General features: G+C 40.8%; 1 protein-coding gene across 1 annotated transcript in view; it reads right to left on the bottom strand.

Moving 5' to 3' along the window:
- Positions 1 to 20,250, bottom strand: part of DNAH8 (dynein axonemal heavy chain 8) — a 583,322-nt gene that overhangs the window by 280,876 nt on the left and 282,196 nt on the right. The window contains exons 36-41 of the mRNA XM_078852248.1: positions 9,817 to 10,016; positions 9,045 to 9,198; positions 8,782 to 8,945; positions 6,031 to 6,133; positions 5,540 to 5,644; positions 5,054 to 5,215 (exon numbers count right to left, since the gene is read on the bottom strand). Coding sequence (XP_078708374.1) covers positions 5,054 to 5,215; positions 5,540 to 5,644; positions 6,031 to 6,133; positions 8,782 to 8,945; positions 9,045 to 9,198; positions 9,817 to 10,016 — 888 coding nt within the window. The remainder of the gene's footprint in view (positions 1 to 5,053; positions 5,216 to 5,539; positions 5,645 to 6,030; positions 6,134 to 8,781; positions 8,946 to 9,044; positions 9,199 to 9,816; positions 10,017 to 20,250) is intronic.

Below are 20,250 nucleotides of genomic sequence, written 5' to 3'. Positions count from 1 at the left end.
TGGATGCTGTGAAGGGATCTACAGACCCTACACAAAACACAGGCAGGAAAGGATTAAGAACCTTCCCTGCCAGCAGACTGCCAAACTACACCCCAGCTCAGCTGTGAGAAATGCCAATTATGGAGAGACACCCACAGCTGCATGACTAATGATGGCAAGCCCAACTACAAAGAGGGAGAAACAGTAAGAAAAGGAGCAGAAGAACTAGGGATTGCTAAGGAGTAACGGTTTTCTACCAGCCACCCAAAGAAGTTTCCACCTGTCTGCCTCTGAGAGACTAGTAACCCCTTTGGGGGGGGAAAGGGGTAAATGAAGATAAAAGCTCAGATAATCAAGAGCCTTTTAAAGACTCTTTTTTATGTTTATAGACTCTGCCTTTTTCTTGCTAATTTGATTTGAACAATTGTTGGCCAGGTTAAGAAGTGATATAGACAGCATGAAGTGGAACTTCTGCACAAGGCTGGTTTCATCACAGCTGACAGGTGTCCTTGCACTTCATGCACTCAAATTTGGAGTATTTTGGCCAGCAGTATCCATATGTCATTAAGATGTAGTGATCACCCTATGATAACTTCACTTTATTTTTTTCCCCTTTTCCCTACCCTCTCCAGGGATCACCTCCTTGTAGTGGTGGAGAGGCTTGTGTGTCTCAATGACCCCGAGAACAAGATCCAACAAAAAATTATTTCATACAAACAGATGGAGAAAGCTGCTTCATGTAGCTAGGGTGAGATTTTGTTTGAAAATATCTGTCCCTGTAATGTCCATGTCACAACATTAACATAAGGAGTGAGAGAATTCATGACAAGAGATAAGATCACTAGCTCCAATATGAAGTATGTAAGTATAAAGGCATAGTTTTGAATAATCTATTTTACACATAATCTATTTTACATATATAAAACCATTGTTTTATTAAATTGTTGTGTCATTAAGATGTAGCGATCACCCTATTATAACCGCACTTTATTTTTTTCCCCTTTTCCCTACCCTCTCCATGGATCACCACCTTGTAGTGGTGGAGAGGCTTGTGTGTCTCAATGACCCCGAGAACAATGCTGCCTGGAGTCATGTACTCCCTCAGGGTCACCCATGGCAGAACAGTCAAGGGTGAGGTTCCAGACAGAGTGTGATCCAAGAAGTCCCTAGCAGCAGAGCAGACGGAGGATAAATGCACAATGGAGATGAAACTGTTGTGTAATGTTACAACAGCTGTGAAGGTGGATGAAGGCTGCAGCAGATAGAGGATCTCCAATCGTCATGGTGTCCATGCCATTGGTTTCAGGTCCTCTATCTGTCAAGGATAGTGTGGTGATAGTTGTGCACCAGTCTCACCACTTTAAAAGAAGTCCCACACAGGCATCTTCCAGTTTTGGGGAAAACAACATTTGCACAAGTCAAAAGTCCAGTGGCGATAGGCAAGTGATGATGGGAACAGGACAGTGAAATCCAGAAGTTCCTAGTCACAGACCCACACACAGGAGGTGGGTGTGTGATACAGTCATCTTGCTCGAGGATTGAGGCAGGTCAAGCATCTCGGCAGCTGCATCCATGACTGAGAAGTCCTTTTTAAGATCCACTCTGCTCACCCCACATGGGGAGGAGGTTAGAAAAGGTACCCTAAAAATTGTCTTGCCTTTGTTTTTCCTGGCTGAACAGCTGCATCCAGCAGGATTACCACCTCAACAGTTGAAAATGAAAGAAACTTTTCAACTTTGGAACTTGGAATGTACATACCCTGATGGACAACTCAAACAGTGACCGACCAGAGTGACGTACAGGCATTATTGCTTGTGAATTGAGTCGGTTTAACATCAGTATTGCTGCTTTGTCCGAAACTAGAAGAGCTGATGAAGGACAGGTGAGGGAGGAAAAAGGAGGCTATACTTACTTCTGGAAGGGAAAATCTGTAGATGAACCCCGATTTCATAGAGTGGGTTTTGCTATAAAGAACAAGCTTGAAAGGTGCCTCTCTGAGGTAACAGCTGGCATCAATGAGCAGTTTATGACAGGTTTCAGAGTAGCAGCCGTGTTAGTCTGTATTCGCAAAAAGAAAAGGAGTACTTGTGGCACCTTAGAGACAAACAAATTTATTTGAGCATAAGCTTTCGTGAGCTACAGCTCACTTCATCAAATGCATGGAGCTGTAGCTCACGAAAGCTTATGCTCAAATAAATTTGTTAGTCTCTAAGGTGCCACAAGTACTCCTTTTCTTTTTGAGCACTTTATGACACTCTGAGGCTCACCAAAAATCAACAGGCAACTATTGTGAGCACCTATGCACCAACACTGGATGCCGATGAGAATGTAAAGGAAGATTTTTATTCTCAGTTGGAAACTATTTTATGAGAGACCCCTACAGAAGACAAGATCATCCTTCTGGGGGATTTCAGTGCACATATTGGACGAGAGTCAGACCTGTGGAAAGGAACAATCAGGAAAGAAGGAGTTGGCAAAAACAATTCAAATGGAATTCTACTCCTGACCAAGTGTGCTGAACATGAATTTATTATTATGAAAACTCTTTTCCGACAAAAGGAAAAGTTCAAAACATCTTGGAGACACCCATGGTCAAAGCGCTGGCATCTCCTCGAGAGTTCGTGCCCGAGATTGTAGTGGCGTACTTCTCACAAGAACAATGACAAGTGCTGATGACTGTTGCACTGATCATCGCCTTATTCGATCCACAATGAAAATTAAGATTGCTCCCAAATGGATGCTGCAAAAGAAGCAGGTCAGGCGCAAGTTGAAGGTTCAAGATTGAAGGACCCTATTAAGCATGACCACTTCCAAGCAGTCTTAGAAGAAAAGCTCCCATCAGAGTTTCCAGAAGAAATTGAGGAACATTGGATCCAGTTGAAAGCAGTAATCATTAATGCCTGTGAGGAAACCACAGGCTACCAAACCAGAAAATATTAGAACTGGTTTGACGAGAATGATACTGAAATTGAGCAACTCATCAACGAGAAGAAAATGACATTTCGCACTTGGCAGAACAACATAAATTGTAATATAAAAAGAGAAGCCCATGCCAAGGTTAGGGCAGAAATACAATGTAAAACTAAAGAACAAATGGTGGACTGAGAAAGCGCAAGAACTCCAACATCTCATGGACATCCACAATACATGTGGTTTCTTTAGTGCCACGAAAGCTGTTTATGGGCCAATTTGTCATGGTATGAATCCTCTTCGCTCTAAAGATGGAACCACACTTCTGAAGGACAATGAAGCCATCAATGCTCGCTGGAAAAAACATTTTGAAGATCTCCTTAACCGTAATTCTATGGTTACAGATGAAGTCTTTGAGCAAATCCTGCAATGACCATTTCGGGATGAGCTCGGAGACCCTCCCAATTTATATGAGGTACACAATTTCACCAAGCAGATGAAGAACGACAAGGCAGCGGGTCTAGATGGGATCCCTGCTGAAATCTTTAAAAATGGTGGACCAGAGCTAATTTGGCAGCTTTATCTGCTTATCCTTAAAATCTGGATAAAGGAGGAGATTGTCTCCTTCTTCAAGAAAGGGGATAAAGTGGATTATGGAAATTATTGTGGTATCTCCCTCCTAGTCTTTGCAGGCAAAGTTCTGGCGCAGATCCTTGCAACCTGCCTTCTGCCCCTATCAGAAGAAATCTTACTGGAGTCACAGAGTGGTTTCCGACCATACTGTGGAACTGTGAATATGTGCTTCACAGCACGGCAGCTGCAAGAAAAGTGTCAGGAGCAAAACTGACCACTATATATGACTTTTATTGATCTAACTAAAGCCTTTCATTCAGTGAATCGTTGTGCCCTCTGGACTGTACTTTCTAAGATTGGATGTCCTGATAAATACATTGATTTCCTAAAATTGCTTCATGATAACATGAAAGTGACTATTCTGAGCAGCACTGGCTCCCAGAGTGAACCTTTCAAAGTACAAACAGGAGTCAAACGGGGCTGTATCATTGCTCCAACCATGTTTGTGGTTTTTACTGCTGTCATTCTTTAACTAATTTCTGGGAAGTTTACAGCTGGTGTTGAAATCATTTACAGAATGGAGGGAAACCTGTTCAGGCTTAGCAGGCTGAAAGCGAAGAGTAAGATTTCCACAACATCTATTGTAGAACTTCAGTATGCTGATGACAACGCAATCTTTGCCCACTCTGAGGAAGATCTTCAAACTATCTTGAATGTGTTTGCCGATGCTTATGTATGTCTTGGTTTCACTCTTAATATCAAGAAGACTAAAGTGCTCCATCAGCCTTCTCCAAATGAGGTATTACATGCCCCATCTATCAAAATCAATGGGGTAGCACTGGAGAACGTTGATCATTTCCTCTATCTTGGAAATCATCTTTCATCCAAGGCAGATATTGATCCAGAAATTCAACATCACCTGAGCTGTGCCACTGTAGCTTTTTCTCGTTTACGCCACAGGGTTTTTGAAGATCACAACATTCGAACAGACACCAAGCTCCTTATTTATCAAGCCATTATTCTCCCAGCACTGTTGTATGGGTCCAAAACTTGGAAAACCTATAGACACCACTTGAAAGTCCTTGAGAGGCACCATCAACACTGCCTTCATAAGATTCTGAAGATCAAATGGGAAGACAGGTGCACCAATATTAGTCTTCTGGAAGTAGCAAAGACCACCAGTATCGAGGCAATGATCATCCATCAGCAATTCCCCTGGACTGGTCACATTGTCCGGAATCCATATCATTGCCTCCCAAAACAGGTTATGTTCTCTCAGCTGAAAAAAGGGTATCGTTTTGGCTTTATTAGCCACCTGAGGACCCATAACTCCCATGGAAGATGATCATACCCGGTAACGAGTGATCGCCCATCATCATCATCATCATCATCATCTCAACTTTTTGAGAGTATAAACTTTTGAGGTCAGGGACTATGTTTGTATCACACCAAGCACATTTTGAGGACTACCTGAAACAAACAGATAAAATTGCCAACCACAAATTGTACAACCTCTGCTTTTCTCAGAAGGCTGCTTCTAATCTATACATATATGCATACATAGACATATACATTCCCCCCCTGTTCTTACCTGTGCTGGGAAGTGATAAAGGAAGTTAAGCAGCTGGTATCCTGGGTCACTAATTTGATAATATGCTGCCCTAATTACACAGTGTAATGAAGACTGTTGCATGCGCAACAGATCTAGCAACCAAAGTTCTACAGGTCCTTTTGCATTCACTGGAGTGTCCAACTGAAAAATTTAATAGAAGTGAAATGTACACAATTATATGTAGCTACCAAATCCCTATTATTTATTATTGTGTTATAAATGTTATATAGTTATTGTTTTGATTTTAAATATCAATAAACATGTTACCAAATATGTAGAATTTATTCTGATCTTTTTTTAAAGAAATCATGTAATTAACTATTAATTCATAATTAACTTAGTTTAACCATCTACTTCTGTGCATTCAGCAAAAGAATGGCTTCTCATATAATAAGGTTACTGAAAAAAATAAACAATGAAACATTTAAAATTAATGATAAATTGAGAAGAAATTAGCAGTATTACTGGAATTTTCTCTCCTTCTCTTGATATGACTGCCATTATGCGATCATAATCCTTTGGGTGAAACTCCACTTCATTTATATTGTCAGATACGGCAGGCATATGTGGCTAGAAGGATAATTTAGAAAGTAATTCAATGTAAACATTTAATATTAACAGACATATAAGAAAAATAACTATTGACTTGATCCTGCAAGGAAGTTCACAAATGGAGTTTTATACTGCACAGATTATGTAGCAGGATCATGTCATTATGCACTAAATGTAGAATTTTAAGTTACTTTCTGTGCGTTTGTTTTACAGTAAAATTTACAGTAAAATCTAAAGTCTGAGAAGCAGCTGAAAATCTTGCTCTGAATGAGGTTTTCAAGAAGAATTTGTTACATTTACAGTTTACTTTGCCTTTGCTTTTTGCATATTTTATTTATTTAAATATTTCTTTCAAAGCTTTTTTTGGTAGCATACTAACTTTATAATAGTCACTCAAGACTTACCTGAATGGTGTGTGAATCACTTGCTTGTCCAAGAATTTCAAGAAGGGCAGGATCAGAGATAAAGAAGAATCTGGGAAACAGTAGCCTTTTCTTCTCTAAATATCTTAAATATTGTGCAAGATTTTAATTACAAAATGTATTCTACATGAAATTGTGAATCAGACTGTGAAATATTACATCATTTAAAAAAACCCACCATTTTCTTCATCCTTCCTAAACCTATCAGTCTAACACTCAATTTAGAAAAAGATTTAAACAAATGCTTGAGTATACCTCTATTCAGGATAGCACTTTAAGCATATGCTTAATTTAAAGCTCATAGTTAAGTGCTGTCCTGAATAGGGCAGCTTTCACAAATCAGGGCTTAAAATATCAAAAGCCATAGCTCACTGCCACAATACTATGTGCCAGGGTGAACTGTTTTAAAGCAAAGTAATTTAAATCACCAATTATAATCATGATTTAAATTGGCTATTAGGAAATATTGATTTAAATTATTTATTTTAATCCTGTTTTGCATTTTTACTTTTTAGTTATTTTCCTAAAGAAAGGATTATTCTTATTGGTTGGCAACCATTAAAACATGTTGATATGCAACTAAATACAGCCTTTGCACTAAATTGGTGCTTTTTTTTTGCTAACCAGGAGGATATTATATTTTATACACTTATTTAGCAATTATAGAGTTTAACATACATTTATTCAGATTCTTAATATTTACAGTTTTTATTGTGTTAGAAAATGGCAAATGACACATTTGTTATTTACTAGATTAATTTTTTACTCATGATTTGTGTCAAGCTGTGTTTGGATGCAAACTGAAGTTCCATTAATTTTTTAAAAAGCAGCATTTAAAATTGTTTTTATCAGTTGAATAAAACTACCTTAAATGTGCTAGATAGATTAGAAACCAGTAAGTTATCAAAACTTGTTTTGTTTTTTAAATTGATTTATTAAACAAAGGAAGTATTATCTGTAGTAAGTGAATTGAACTGATTCCTTCGGGTCAGCTGGTCATTCAAGACTTTAGAACTAGTAGATCTCATACTCTCACACTTCCATGCACAGTCCAGAAGAGAAAAACAAGTTTTCCTGCTTTTTCAACACCCAATCAGTTTCTCATCTTTGAACTAGTCATTGAACTGAACTAGTTGAAAAAAACTGAAATAAAGAAAATATTCTCTCTGTGCCTACAGAAGAAGCTGCTTCTTTCAAAAGCTGGTTTGACACTTCAACAAACTCTGTTTGCAGGTGCTTTGTCAGTGATTTCCATTAGTTCAGTGGTCTGATTTTCTTTAAAATTTCAGCAGCTAACCCATACTGCTTGAATATTATTTTTTATTTAATGTAAATGCTTTTACTATAATCTATTAAGTTTAGATCTTGATTTAGGTTGACAATTTCAAATTTAATTTTAAATGGGTTTTTTAGAAAGAAAAATGTGTTTCCATTAAAAATAAGATTTAAATTTTTTCATAATTGAATTTTTTCCACCCTGCTCTGTGCTAATGCCTAGAAAGAAAGATGCTTACCAATAACTGTAGTTCTTTGAGTAAATTCTGTTGTACAGATTCTTGTTCTTGGGCACAACTGGACCATCAGGGTATGTCTACACTGCAGTTAAACACCTGCTGCTGGCCTGGGTCAGCTGATTCGGGCTAGTGGGCTCAGGCTGTAAAACTGTGGTGTAGATATTCAGGCTCAGGCTGGAGCCCAGGCTCTGGGACTTTCACCTCTCAAGGGGTCCCAGAGCTTGGGCTACAGCCCTAACCCAAATGTCTACACCACAATTTTACAGCCCCACAGCCCAAGCCATGAGACCCTGTGTCAGCTGACACGGGCCAGTCATTGGTGTTTAATTACTGTGTAGACATACTCTCTGTGTTGAAGTCAGAAACATATGGAAAGTTGTGGCTATGTCCACACTTGGAACTAGGGGTGTGATTCCCATCCGACTTTGCAGATGTGTAGACATCCTAGAAGTAGGTTTCATCAAGTCAGCATGTTAAAAATAGTAGTGCAGCTGTGGTAGAATGGGTGGCAGAGAGCAGTGGCAGAGGCTAGCCACAAGTATGTACCTACCGCGTCCAGGCAGATGTGCACTTAGAGTGGCTATTCCATGTCACCGCTCACTGCTGCCTGTGATAAAGTGGCTAGGCTATTTTTAGTGGGCTACCTCGATGACATCTAGAGCAAGGATGTCTACGCAAGTTGGAAATGTCGCCTTCAACTCCAAATATAGACATACCCCATGACTGCTGGGATCACACACATGCCTTTCTGGCAACAAAGAATACTTATAACAGGATCACAGGCCCAGTGCAGCAAATCATTTAAACTGAATTCAGGACTTCAAGAGCTAATGTCCTGTGTTCATTTAGTTCCTTACATCAGAATCTATGTATGATACTTCAAAGAAGTGGGAAGGCAGTTTGGGTGTCTAAACCTATCTGAATATCTATACTTACTGTAGTAACACTTTCTCCTTTGAATGTTATTAGTACAGATTCCTATTCTTGGGAGATTATCTAGCCACCCAATTGCTGAAGGAGTTTTGAATACAAATAATAAAATGAAGATTGCAATACTGCTCTTCTAGAGACAGACTACAGTATATTAATGTGTGTGACAACCTTATAAAAATAACTTCTACTTTTAACACTTTTAGCTCTTTGATTTGTAATTAAAATAAAACATTACTGACTTTATATAACTGTATAACGTAATCATGTATTCAAAAAAATTTCTTACCCTGTAAGTGATTTCTGACACACCTCCAACTGTTCATGTAAATGAGGCAGAAGCTGTCCCATAGTCTCATCTCCAACACAACAGTTAACAACATTAGGATTCTCGTGAGCTCGTTGCATTATTTTTATCCATGATTTGTCAATGTTCTGAAAACGTTTTGCTTCCTAAGCATAATTTAAATCAACACGGTAACACATTCTTTTGTAAACTGGTATTTAGTTAAGTTTTTACAATATAAATATGAGTAAGTATTATAGATTTACCTGAGGTAATTGCTTTGCAATATCTCCCCCAACAAAAACAGCTTCAAGATAAACCCATAGGTTTTGAACCACCAACCACTCTTCAATGATATCACTGGAGGTGCTCAGTTTGTACACCCAGTTCTGAATATCTTTTTTAAATGGTATATTATATCTAAAACCAGGGATGAAAAATAAGAATAACTTTAAATTAAAGTATAAAGAAAAATATTTATAGAGGGAGTGAAACAAAATATGGATAAATTAGAGAACAAAAATGATCTTTTAAAAACTTGAATAAACAAATTTAATTTTATTCAAATGTATCAAGAGAATAGATTGCTATATGTTTGTGAGCTGAAAGAAGTTATCTGTAGTAACATTATTAATGTACCAACATCTACACAATACAGTAACATTTCATCCACGTTTATTGCTGATTAAGTGTCAATCTAATAACATGTATCAGAGGGGTAGCCGCGTTAGTCTGGATCTGTAAAAGTGGCAAAGAGTCCTGTGGCACCTTATAGACTAACAGACGTATTGGAGCATAAGCTTTCGTGGGTGAATACCCACTTCTGGAGCATAAGCTTTCGTGGGTGAATACCCACTTCGTCGGACAAAGTGGGTATTCACCCACGAAAGTTTATGCTCCAATATGTCTGTTAGTCTAAAAGGTGTCATAGGACTCTTTGCCACTTCGAATAACATGGTTGAAAATTTAATTATGGTGTGTTTATTATCAACATTTACAAAAATTAGCAAATCCACAAAAAATTCACTTAAGAATTACCTGTTACTAAGTAAAGAGCCCAAGATCATTAAACTGTCCTCCATAAGTGTAATAATTTCTGCTGATTCAGCTCCCTTTAACAGTAGCTCTCCTCTTGCTTTAAATGGTGAAAAACTCAAATTCTGGCCTCCCCAACTTTCAATTATTTGAGACAATTTAGCTTCAATATCCTTTTCCTTTATAGCAGATATACAGATATCCTGCAAAGTAAAAAAAAAACCAGTTTTTAAATCTTCAGTATCCAGATGTGAAACCTTTCCTAACACAGTAAAAGCTGTGTTATCTGAAAAGGAGGGTGGGGTGGGGAGGGAGAGAGACAAGATGCATCAATGCCCAAAGCCCCTGCAATGGCAGGGAAATGATTAAATGAGATATACACAGATAATCCTAGCAAATGATTCACACCCATATGCTGCACAGGAAGTTGAACCCCATCCACAAAGTTACTAAAAATCTCACCTCTGGGAACATTCCTTCTTAGCCCTACATATGGTGATCAGTTAGACCCTGAGCAGGTGAGCATGAACTAGACAAGCCAAGCATTTGAAATAGAGAATGCTCAGTGCCACCTCAGAGCCCTGGCACATGCTGCCCAGTGTTTCAGCTCCAGCCATGGACATCACTGCCACTTCAGAGGAAGGAGATTAAAAGAATAAATTGGGGAGAATCCCTTCCAGACACCTGCTGGTTGTTGGTGGAAAGCCTGAAGCAAGAGCTTAACGAACATACAATATAAATGGGAATTGAGCCCCAAGGCTACTGAGTCCTGCCCCCTACCATCACAAGCAACCCTGTCATACAATCACACTCTAAATCTGCCCAGCTCTCTCTTGAAATTAATTAGGTTGTTTTCCCCCACAACTCCCAGAACCTCACCCTTCCAATGGTTAGAAACTTTCTAATTTCCAGCCTGAATATGTTCATGGCCAGTTTATATCCATTTGTTTTGTACCAACATCATTCTTTAGCTTAAATAGCTCTTCACTGTCCCTGGTATTTAACACTTTAATGTATTTATAGAGAGAAATGAATCACATCCCCTCTCAGTGTTCTTTTTGCTAGACTAAACAAGCCAAGTTCTTCCAGTTTCTTCTCATAAAATAGATCATCCATTCCCCAGTCATCCTCATAGCTTTTCTCTGTACCTGTTCCAGTTTGAATTCATCTTTCTTGAACATGGGTGACCAGAATTGTACACAGTATTCCAAACAAGAACTTACCTTACCAGTGCCCTGTGCCTTTTTTCACAGCCACATCTCATTAATAGCTCACAGTCATCCTCTGATCACCCACACAGACAGATCTCTGTCCTCCTCTATAGCTTCCAACTGATGGGCACTTAGATTGTAGCAGAAATTCCTATTAGATTCTAAGTGCATGACCTTGCACTTTGTACTATTGAATTTCATCCCATTTCTGTGACTCCAGTCTCCAAGATTATCCAGATCTTCCTGTATAATGCTCCAATTCTCTTCTGTATTGATAATATCTCCCAACTTTTTGTCCTTGGCAAATTTCATTAGCACATTCCTACTCTGTGTGCCAAGGTCATTAATAAAAAGATTGAATAAGAATGGTCTCAAGACCAATCCCTGAGAAACTACACTAGTAATCTCCTTACAGTCTGATAATTCACTTACAGCATAACCCATTGCTTTCTCCCCCTTATCAAATTCCTTATCCACCTTACAGTGCTGTATTAATCCACATCTTCCCTAATTTAACTATTAATTTTCCATGAGGTACCATGTGAAATACTTTACTGAAATTCAAATATATTAGATTCACTACACTTCCCATATCTAAAAAATCAATTATTTTCCAAAGAAAGAAATCAGGTTATTCTGAAATGATATACCTTTCGTAAATCTCTGTTGCACTACATCCCTTTTACCAATTACCTCCATAAGTTTAATTTTTATTTCCTTCACTGTTTGTTCTAAAGCCTTGCATGCTACTGAGGTCAGAATAAGAGATCTGTAATTGTCCAGATCACCTTTTTTCCCTTTTCTTAAATATAGATAAAATGATAGCTAATCTCAGTCATATTGTACTACCACTGAAAACACAGATGTATTAGCAAAAAGAAAAGGAGTACTTGTGGCACCTTAGAGACGAACCAATTTATTTGAGCATAAGCTTTCGTGAGCTACAGCTCACTTCATCAGATGCATACTGTGGAAAGTGTAGAAGATCTTTTTATATACACACAAAGCATGAAAAAATACCTCCTCCCACCCCACTCTCCTGCTGGTAATAGCCTTTCTAAAGTGATCACTCTCCTTACAATGTGTATGATAATCAAGTCGGGCCATTTCCAGCACAAATCCAGGTTTTCTCACACCCAGAATCACAGTCGATGAATCTGGTTTTGATTATCCTTCCATTTAAATTTAAAATGAAGGAACTCATGATCACTTGATCTAAGGGCTATTTTCTACAACCAGCTCTTCTATGATGTCCTCTCTATTTTCCAAAACCAAGTCTAAAATTGCATCACCTCTTGTTGGTTTGGTTACAGTTTGATGAAGAAAATTGTCTTCTATCACATACAGGAATAACTGAGCCCTATCAGTATTAGTAACATTTATTCTCCAATCTATACTCAGGAAGTTAAAGTCTTCCATTACAAATCAATTCCCAATAGTAATAATATTAAAGAGATCTCTATCCATATCTAAGTCTGACCCTGGGGGCTACAGCAGACCTCTAACACTATCCCAACAAAACCTCTTTTACAATCCTTCTCCAAAGTGATTTTGAGCCAAACAGATCCAGTTTTGTCCATACTATCACTTCTTGTTTCTTTACACTTTACCACTTTGTCAATGTACAATGCTGTCCCACCACCTTTATCATTATCGCTAATCTCTCCTACATAGCACATACCTGTCAATACCTATATTCCAGTCATGAGTGCTATTCCACCATGCTTCTGTAATCCTACTTAGGGCTGTTGATTAATCACAGTTAACTCAAGGAATTAACTCAAAAAATTAATTGCAATTAAAAAAATTTAATCACAGTTTTAATCGCACTGTTAAACAATAGAAAACCAATGAAAATGTATTAAATATTTTTGGATGCTTTCTACATTTTCAAATATATTGATTTTAATTACAACACAGAATACAAATATTTGCACTGTAAAAATGATAAAAGAATCAGTATTTTTCAGTTCACCTCACACGAGTACTCTAGTGCAATCTCTTTTTCATAAAAGTATAACTTATAAATGTAGACTTTTTTTGTTACATAACTGCACTCAAAAAACAAACAATGCAAAATTTAAAGCCTACAAGTTCACCCAGTCCTTCTTCTCACTCAGCCAATCACTAAGACAAACAACTTTGTTTACATTTGCAGGAGATAATGATGCAGACACAGGTAAGTAACCGTTTTCATGTTCTCTCCACAGGTACTAATGCGGAGAGTGGACTAGATGATACATCTGAGGGAAGGGAACAGAAGAAGACTCCGCCGATTGGAAGGCATGAGATGCACTGTCCTAGGGTTGGGGGTTCCATGACCACCGCTCCCAAGAGAAGGAGGTGGGTGGTGGTGGTCGGGGACTCTCTCCTCAGGGGGACTGAGTCATCTATCTGCCACCCCGACCGGGAAAACCGAGAAGTCTGCTGCTTGCCAGGAGCTAGGATTCACGATGTGACAGAGAGACTGCTGAGACTCATCAAGCCCTTGGATCGCTACCCCTTCCTGCTTCTCCAAGTGGGCACCAATGATACTGCCAAGAATGACCTTGAGTGGATCACTGCAGACTACGTGGCTCTGGGAAGAAGGATAAAGGAGCTTGAGGTGCAAGTGGTGTTCTCATCCATCCTCCCCGTGGAAGGAAAAGGCCTGGGTAGAAACCGTCGAATCGTGGAAGTCAATGGATGGCTACGCAGGTGGTGTCGGAGAGAAGGCTTTTGATTCTTTGACCATGGGATGGTGTTCCAAGAAGGAGGAGTGCTAGGCAGAGACGGCCTCCACCCAACGAAGAGAGGGAAGAGCATCTTCGCAAACAGGCTGGCTAACCTAGTGAGGAGGACTTTAAACTAGGTTCACCGGGGGAAGGAGACCAAAGCCCTGAGGTAAGTGGGGAAGTAGGATACCAGGAGGAAGCATGAGCAGGAGCGCGAGAGAGAGCAGGGCTCCTGCCTCAAACTGAGAAAGAGGGACGATCAGCGAGTTATCTCAAGTGCCTATACACAAATGCAAGAAGCCTGGGAAACAAGCAGGGAGAACTGGAAATCCTGGCACAGTCAAGGAATTATGATGTGATTGGAAAAACAGAGACTTGGTGGGATAACTCACATGACTGGAGTACTGTCATGGATGGATATAAATTGTTCAGGAGGGACAGGCAGGGCAGAAAAGGTGGGGGAGTGCATTGTATGTAAGGGAGCAGTATGACTGCTCAGAGCTCAAGTATGAAACTGTAGAAAAACCTGAGTGTCTCTGGATTAAGTTTAGAAGTGTGAGCAACAGGGGTGATGTCGTGGTGGGAGTCTGCTATAGACCACCAGACCAGGGGGATGAGGTGGACGAGGCTTTCTTCCGGCAACTCATGGAAGTTACTAGATCGCAGGCCCTGGTTCTCATGGGAGACTTCAATCACCCTGATATCTGCTGGGAGAGCAATACAGCGGTGCACAGACAATCCAGGAAGTTTTTGGAAAGTGTAGGAGACAATTTCGTGGTGCAAGTAATGGAGGAACCAACTAGGGGCAGAGCTCTTCTTGACCTGCTGCTCACAAATCGGGAAGAATTAGTAGGGGAAGCTAAAGTGGATGGGAATCTGGGAGGCAGTGACCATGAGATGGTCAAGTTCAGGATCCTGACACAGGGAAGAAAGGAGAGCAGCAGAATACGGACCCTGGAATTCAGAAAAGCAGACTTTGACTCCCTCAGGGAACTGATGGGCAGGATCCCCTGGGAGAATAACATGAGGGGGAAAGGAGTCCAGGAGAGCTGGCTGTATTTTAAAGAATCCTTATTGAGGTTACAGGGACAAACCATCCCGATGTGTAGAAAGAATAGCAAATATGGCAGGCGACCAGTTTGGCTTAACAGTGAAATCCTTGCTGATCTTAAACACAAAAAAGAAGCTTTCAAGAAGTGGAAGATTGGACAAATGACCAGGGATGAGTATAAAAATATTGCTCGGGCATGCAGGAGTGAAATCAGGAAGGCCAAATCACACCTGGAGTTGCAGCTAGCAAGAGATGTTGGGAGTAACAAGAAGGGTTTCTTCAGGTATGTTAGCAACAAGAAGAAAGTCAAGGAAAGTGTGGGCCCCTTACTGAATGAGGGAGGCAACCTAGTGACAGAGGATGTGGAAACAGCTAATGTACTCAATGCTTTTTTTGCCTCTGTCTTCACGAACAAGGTCAGCTCCCAGACTACGGCACTGGGCAGCACACAGCGTGGGGAGGAAGTGACCAGCCCTCTGTGGAGAAAGAAGTGGTTCGGGACTATTTAGAAAAGCTGGACGAGCACAAGTCCCTGGGGCCGGATGCGCTGCATCCGAGAGTGCTAAAGGAGTTGGCGGATGTGATTGCAGAGCCATTGGCCATTATCTTTGAAAACTCATGACGATCGGGGGAAGTCCCGGACGACTGGAAAAAGGCTAACGTAATGCCCATCTTTAAAAAAGGGAAGGAGGAGGATCCTGGGAACTACAGGCCAGTCAGCCTCACCTCAGTCCCTGGAAAAATCATGGAGCAGGTCCTCAAGGAATCATTTCTGAAGCACTTAGAGGAGAGGGAAGTGATCAGGAATAGTCAGCATGGATTCACCAACGGCAAGTCATGCCTGACTAATCTAATTGCCTTCTATGATGAGATAACTGGCTCTGTGGATGAGGGGAAAGCAGTGGACGTGTTGTTCCTTGACTTTAGCAAAGCTTTTGACACTGTCTCCCACAGTATTCTTGCCAACAAGTTAAAGAAGTATGGGCTGGATAAATGGACTATAAGGTGGATAGAAAGTTGGCTAGATTGTCAGGCTCAACGGGTAGTGATCAATGGCTCCATGTCTAGTTGGCAGCCGGTATCAAGTGGAGTGCCCCAAGGGTTGGTCCTCGGGCCAGTTTTCTTCAATATCTTCATAAATGATCTGGGGGATGGTGTGGATTGCACCCTCAGCAAGTCTGCAGATGACACTAAACTGGGAGGAGATGTAGATACGGTGGCAGGTAGGGATAGGATACAGAGGGACCTAGACAAATTAGAGGATTGGGCCAAAAGAAATCTGATGAGGTTCAACAAGGACAAGTGCAGAGTCCTGCACTTAGGACGGAAGAATCCCATGCACCGCTACAGACTAGGGACCGAATGGCTCGGCAGCAGTTCTCCAGAAAAGGACCTAGGGGTTACAGTGGACGAGAAGCTGGATATGAGTTAACAGTGTGCCCTTGTTGCCAAGAAGGCCAATGGCATTTTGAGATGTATAAGTAGGGGCATTGCCAACAGATCGAGCGACGTGATCGTTCCCCTCTATTCGACATTGGTGAGGCCTCATCTGGAGTACTGTGTCCAGTTTTGGGCCCCACACTACAAGAAGGATGTGGAAAAATTGGAGAGAGTCCAGCAGAGAGCAACACAAATGATTAGGGGACTGGAACACATGATTTATGAGGAGAGGCTGAGGGAACTGGGATTGTTTAGTCTGCGGAAGAGAAGAATGAGGGGGGATTTGATAGCTGCTTTCAACTACCTGAAAGGGGGTTCCAAAGAGGTTCTGTTCTCAGTGGTAGCTGATGACAGAACAAGGAATAATGGTCTCAAGTTGCAGTGGGGGAGGTTTAGGTTGGATATTAGGAAAAACTTTTTCACTACGAGGGTGGTGAAACACTGGAATGTGTTACCTAGGGAGGTGGTGGAATCTCCTTCCTTAGAAGTTTTTAAGGTCAGGCTTGACAAAGCCCTGGCTGGGATGATTTAGTTGGGGATTGGTCCTGCTTTGAGGAGGGGGTTGGACTGGATGACCTCCTGAGATCCCTTCCAACCCTGATATTCTATGATTCTATGCCCACTTCTTATTTACAATGTCACCTGAAAGTGAGAACAGGCATTCGCATGGCACTTTTGTAGCCAGCATTTCAAGGTATCTACATGCCAGGTATGCTAAACATTCATATGCCCCTTCATGTTTCGGCCAGCATTCCAGAGGACATGGCTCCTTTTGGAGCTCTTATAGGATTTTAATTAAGTACCATGTTTTGTTTGCATTTCTTTTACCCCTTCTCCAATATACACTGCACACGTCCTGAGAAAATGCACATTCCTTCCATAGTTTAACCTCCATAACATTATATTAGCCATATTAATTTTACACAAGGTGTAACCGCCTCCCCCGTGCCCACAGAGTTTTCATAGACTCACACTAAAGCGACAGTCCACGGTATGCATCCGATGAAGTGAGCTGTAGCTCACGAAAGCTCATGCTCAAATAAATTGGTTAGTGTCTAAGGTGCCACAAGTACTCCTTTTCTTTTTGCGAATACAGACTAACACGGCTGTTACTCTGAGTCCGATCCCTAAGACCCACCCCAAGGCTCAGTGTTCCCATCATTGTTCCCCTTTTTCCAGTGCACACATACAAAATTTTCTTTTGAATAACATCCCTTGCACAGCGATTACTTTTTTCTACACAACTGTACCCCGTTTATACTTCCATCTTGTACAACTAGAGACAGCCAGGGGCAGCCAAGTTAAGTTTTAATAGAAACCCCTTACATTCCTTTCGTAATTTTGATTACATTACCCAATAGTTAAATAATTTTGAACAGATTTTTTTTTGCCTGCTGCCTGCAGCAGTCCCTTAAAGACCATTTCTGTGGGAAAAGGGCCCATTTTCTCTCAGAATAGCTGTAAAGGCTTCTGGGGACAGAAGCATAGTGAGTGGTGGTAGTAGCCACTCTACCTGACCCATTTGTATAATTTAATTACCAAGCTTCCATCCATCTGTGACTGCACAGAGTTGCACATACAGTTACATTTATATAACTGGATTTTATTATTAAACCAAAAACTTCCTTTTTGTAACACCACAACTGTTACCCTTTTAATATTTTTACAATAGTTACCTTTTACCATTTTTACAACTTTCAAATGTTTACTTTTCTCCAAACCCTGTATTATCAATTTTTGTAAAAGGTATTTGTAACTTTTCACTTACTTCTTTAAATCACTTACTCCTACATTTAGTTCTTTAAGGTAGTGCAATTTGTTTGTAACAACTTAGCCACCAAGTACAATTTTTGCCACACAGCTACCTTAACCTGTGCTGTCTTTACCTTGAGACTGTTCAAAAAGGCAGTAAAACATTTGTCTCTATGGATGCCCATGGATCTTTTACTCCAAAAAATTTCAGAGGAATACAGCAGACCTCTGTCATACTTTGTTCAAAAAACCAAAAACATTTTACATAAGTATTCAAAGTACCCTCCATTAAAACTTTAGAAAAACAAAAGTGTGGAAAGGCAGGGGGAGAGGAGGAGGAAGAGGTGGAAAGAAACCAATTAACCCTGTGAGGTCAGTTTAAAGTACAGGCTACTAGCAGCAAATTAAGTAAACTGAGAGAAGAAAGAAAAGAATATAGTTAGCTTTGAGCCAAGAGTAGGCTCCCTGGGTTGAAACAGTTGGGAACCCTTACCCCCAGGTTCTTATTCTGGTGCTGGGAGAAGAGTGGGGGTTGTTACCTACTCCTGAAAACCCTGCCATTTTTCACTTGGAAATCTTCCCCCCTTCCCCCCACTCCACTCTCCCAGGAGTTATGGTGTAATGGGAGGAAAAAGTGTACATGGATGACCAGGTTACTGCTTTGCAAATGTCCAGGATAGGAATCTGTGCTAGGAATGCCATTGAGGACACTTGCAATCTTACGGAGTTGTCCGTCAGTTTGTCTGGCAGCCTGTCAGATCATAACATGCGGATACAAGAAGTTATCCAAGATTAAATTTTCTGCCTGGAGATTGGAAGACTTTTCATTCTGTCCCCTCAGGCCACAGACAGTTGAGTGGACTGTTTGGCCCTGTCTATGTAGAACACCAGTGCTCGTCTAACATCCAATGTGTGTAGCCACTGCTTGTCTGTATTTGCAGGTGGCTTTGGGTAAAAAAAAGTAAGTACATTGATATGAAAATTTGAAACTTAGAGAGAAACCTCGGATGAGGGTGTAAATACACTGCATCTTTAAAGAAGACTGTGTACAATGGTTCAGATGTGAGGGTGCACAGTTCAGAGATCCTTCTGGTAGAAGTAACAGCAATTAGGAAAACCATATTCCACGAAAGGTGTAGAAAGGAGCACATTGCTCGAGGCTCAGAATGGTGGTCCCATAAGTTTAGACAAAATTAAGTTCAAGTCCCAAGGAAAAATGTGCTTCTTTAGTTGAGGGTACAATCTTTCCAGGCCTTCAAGGAATGTAATTTGTCATGTCATTAGAAAAAAAAAAAAGAGTTATCCACGTCAGGGTGAAAAGCTGATACTGCTGACAGGTGAACCTTGAAGTAGGAAGTCAGTGAGCCTTGCTGTTTCAGGTACATCAGATAATCAAGCATTTGTTGGATGGACAAATGCATTGGTGAGACTCTGGTTTGACAAGCCCAGAGAGACAACGGCTTCCATTTTGACAGATAGGTGGCCCTTGTGGAGGGCTTTCTGCTACCTAGTAAGATTTGGCAAACTTGCTCCAAACAAGCCTGCTCTTTGGGATTTCCTGGAGCTTCCAGGCTGTTAAAAGAAGGGATCACAGGTTTGGGTGGAGCAGCCAGCCATGATCCTGAGACATCAAATCCAAATGCAACAGGAGTGAGATTGGAGTCACCACTGAGAGGTCCAGTAGAATGGAGAACCAGTTGGTGGAGCCATGCTGAGGATATTAACAAAACATAGACGTTGGCCCACTTGATCTTTAGTAGGATCTCTGTGTAGGAGTGGGATTGGGGGACAAGCATAATAAAAAGCATTTCCCATCCAGGGTAGCAGGAAAGCATCTGTGATGGAATCTGCACTGTAGCCTTGTAGGGAGCAGAATTGGTGACATTTTCTGTTGTACTTGTTTGCAAATAGGTCTATTTGGGGAGTCCTCCACTGCTGGAAAATGCATATGGCTACATCCAAGCAAAGGGACTACTGGTAACTGGAGAAAGACCTGAGCAGGCAATCTGCTAGCTCATTCTGTACCCCTGGAAGGTAACGGGCCTCAAGGTTCAGTGAATGGGCTATGCAAAATTCCCATAGGTAAATGCTTCCTGACTGTGAGGCCTGAGTAGTGGGCAGTGACACCTACTGGTCAGAGCTGGAGTCAACAGTCAGGAATCTGCTGGGTCAGGATACCAGGAGGACAGGAGCCAGAGACAGACTGGAGATCAGAAGCACAAGACAGTAATCACAGTCAAGCCAATCAGGATATCAGGAGGACAGAGGC

This window comes from Lepidochelys kempii, chromosome 3 (genome assembly GCF_965140285.1).
Source record: "Lepidochelys kempii isolate rLepKem1 chromosome 3, rLepKem1.hap1, whole genome shotgun sequence".
NCBI lineage: Eukaryota > Metazoa > Chordata > Testudines > Cheloniidae > Lepidochelys > Lepidochelys kempii.
This window is presented reverse-complemented; position numbering and strand designations above follow the sequence as displayed.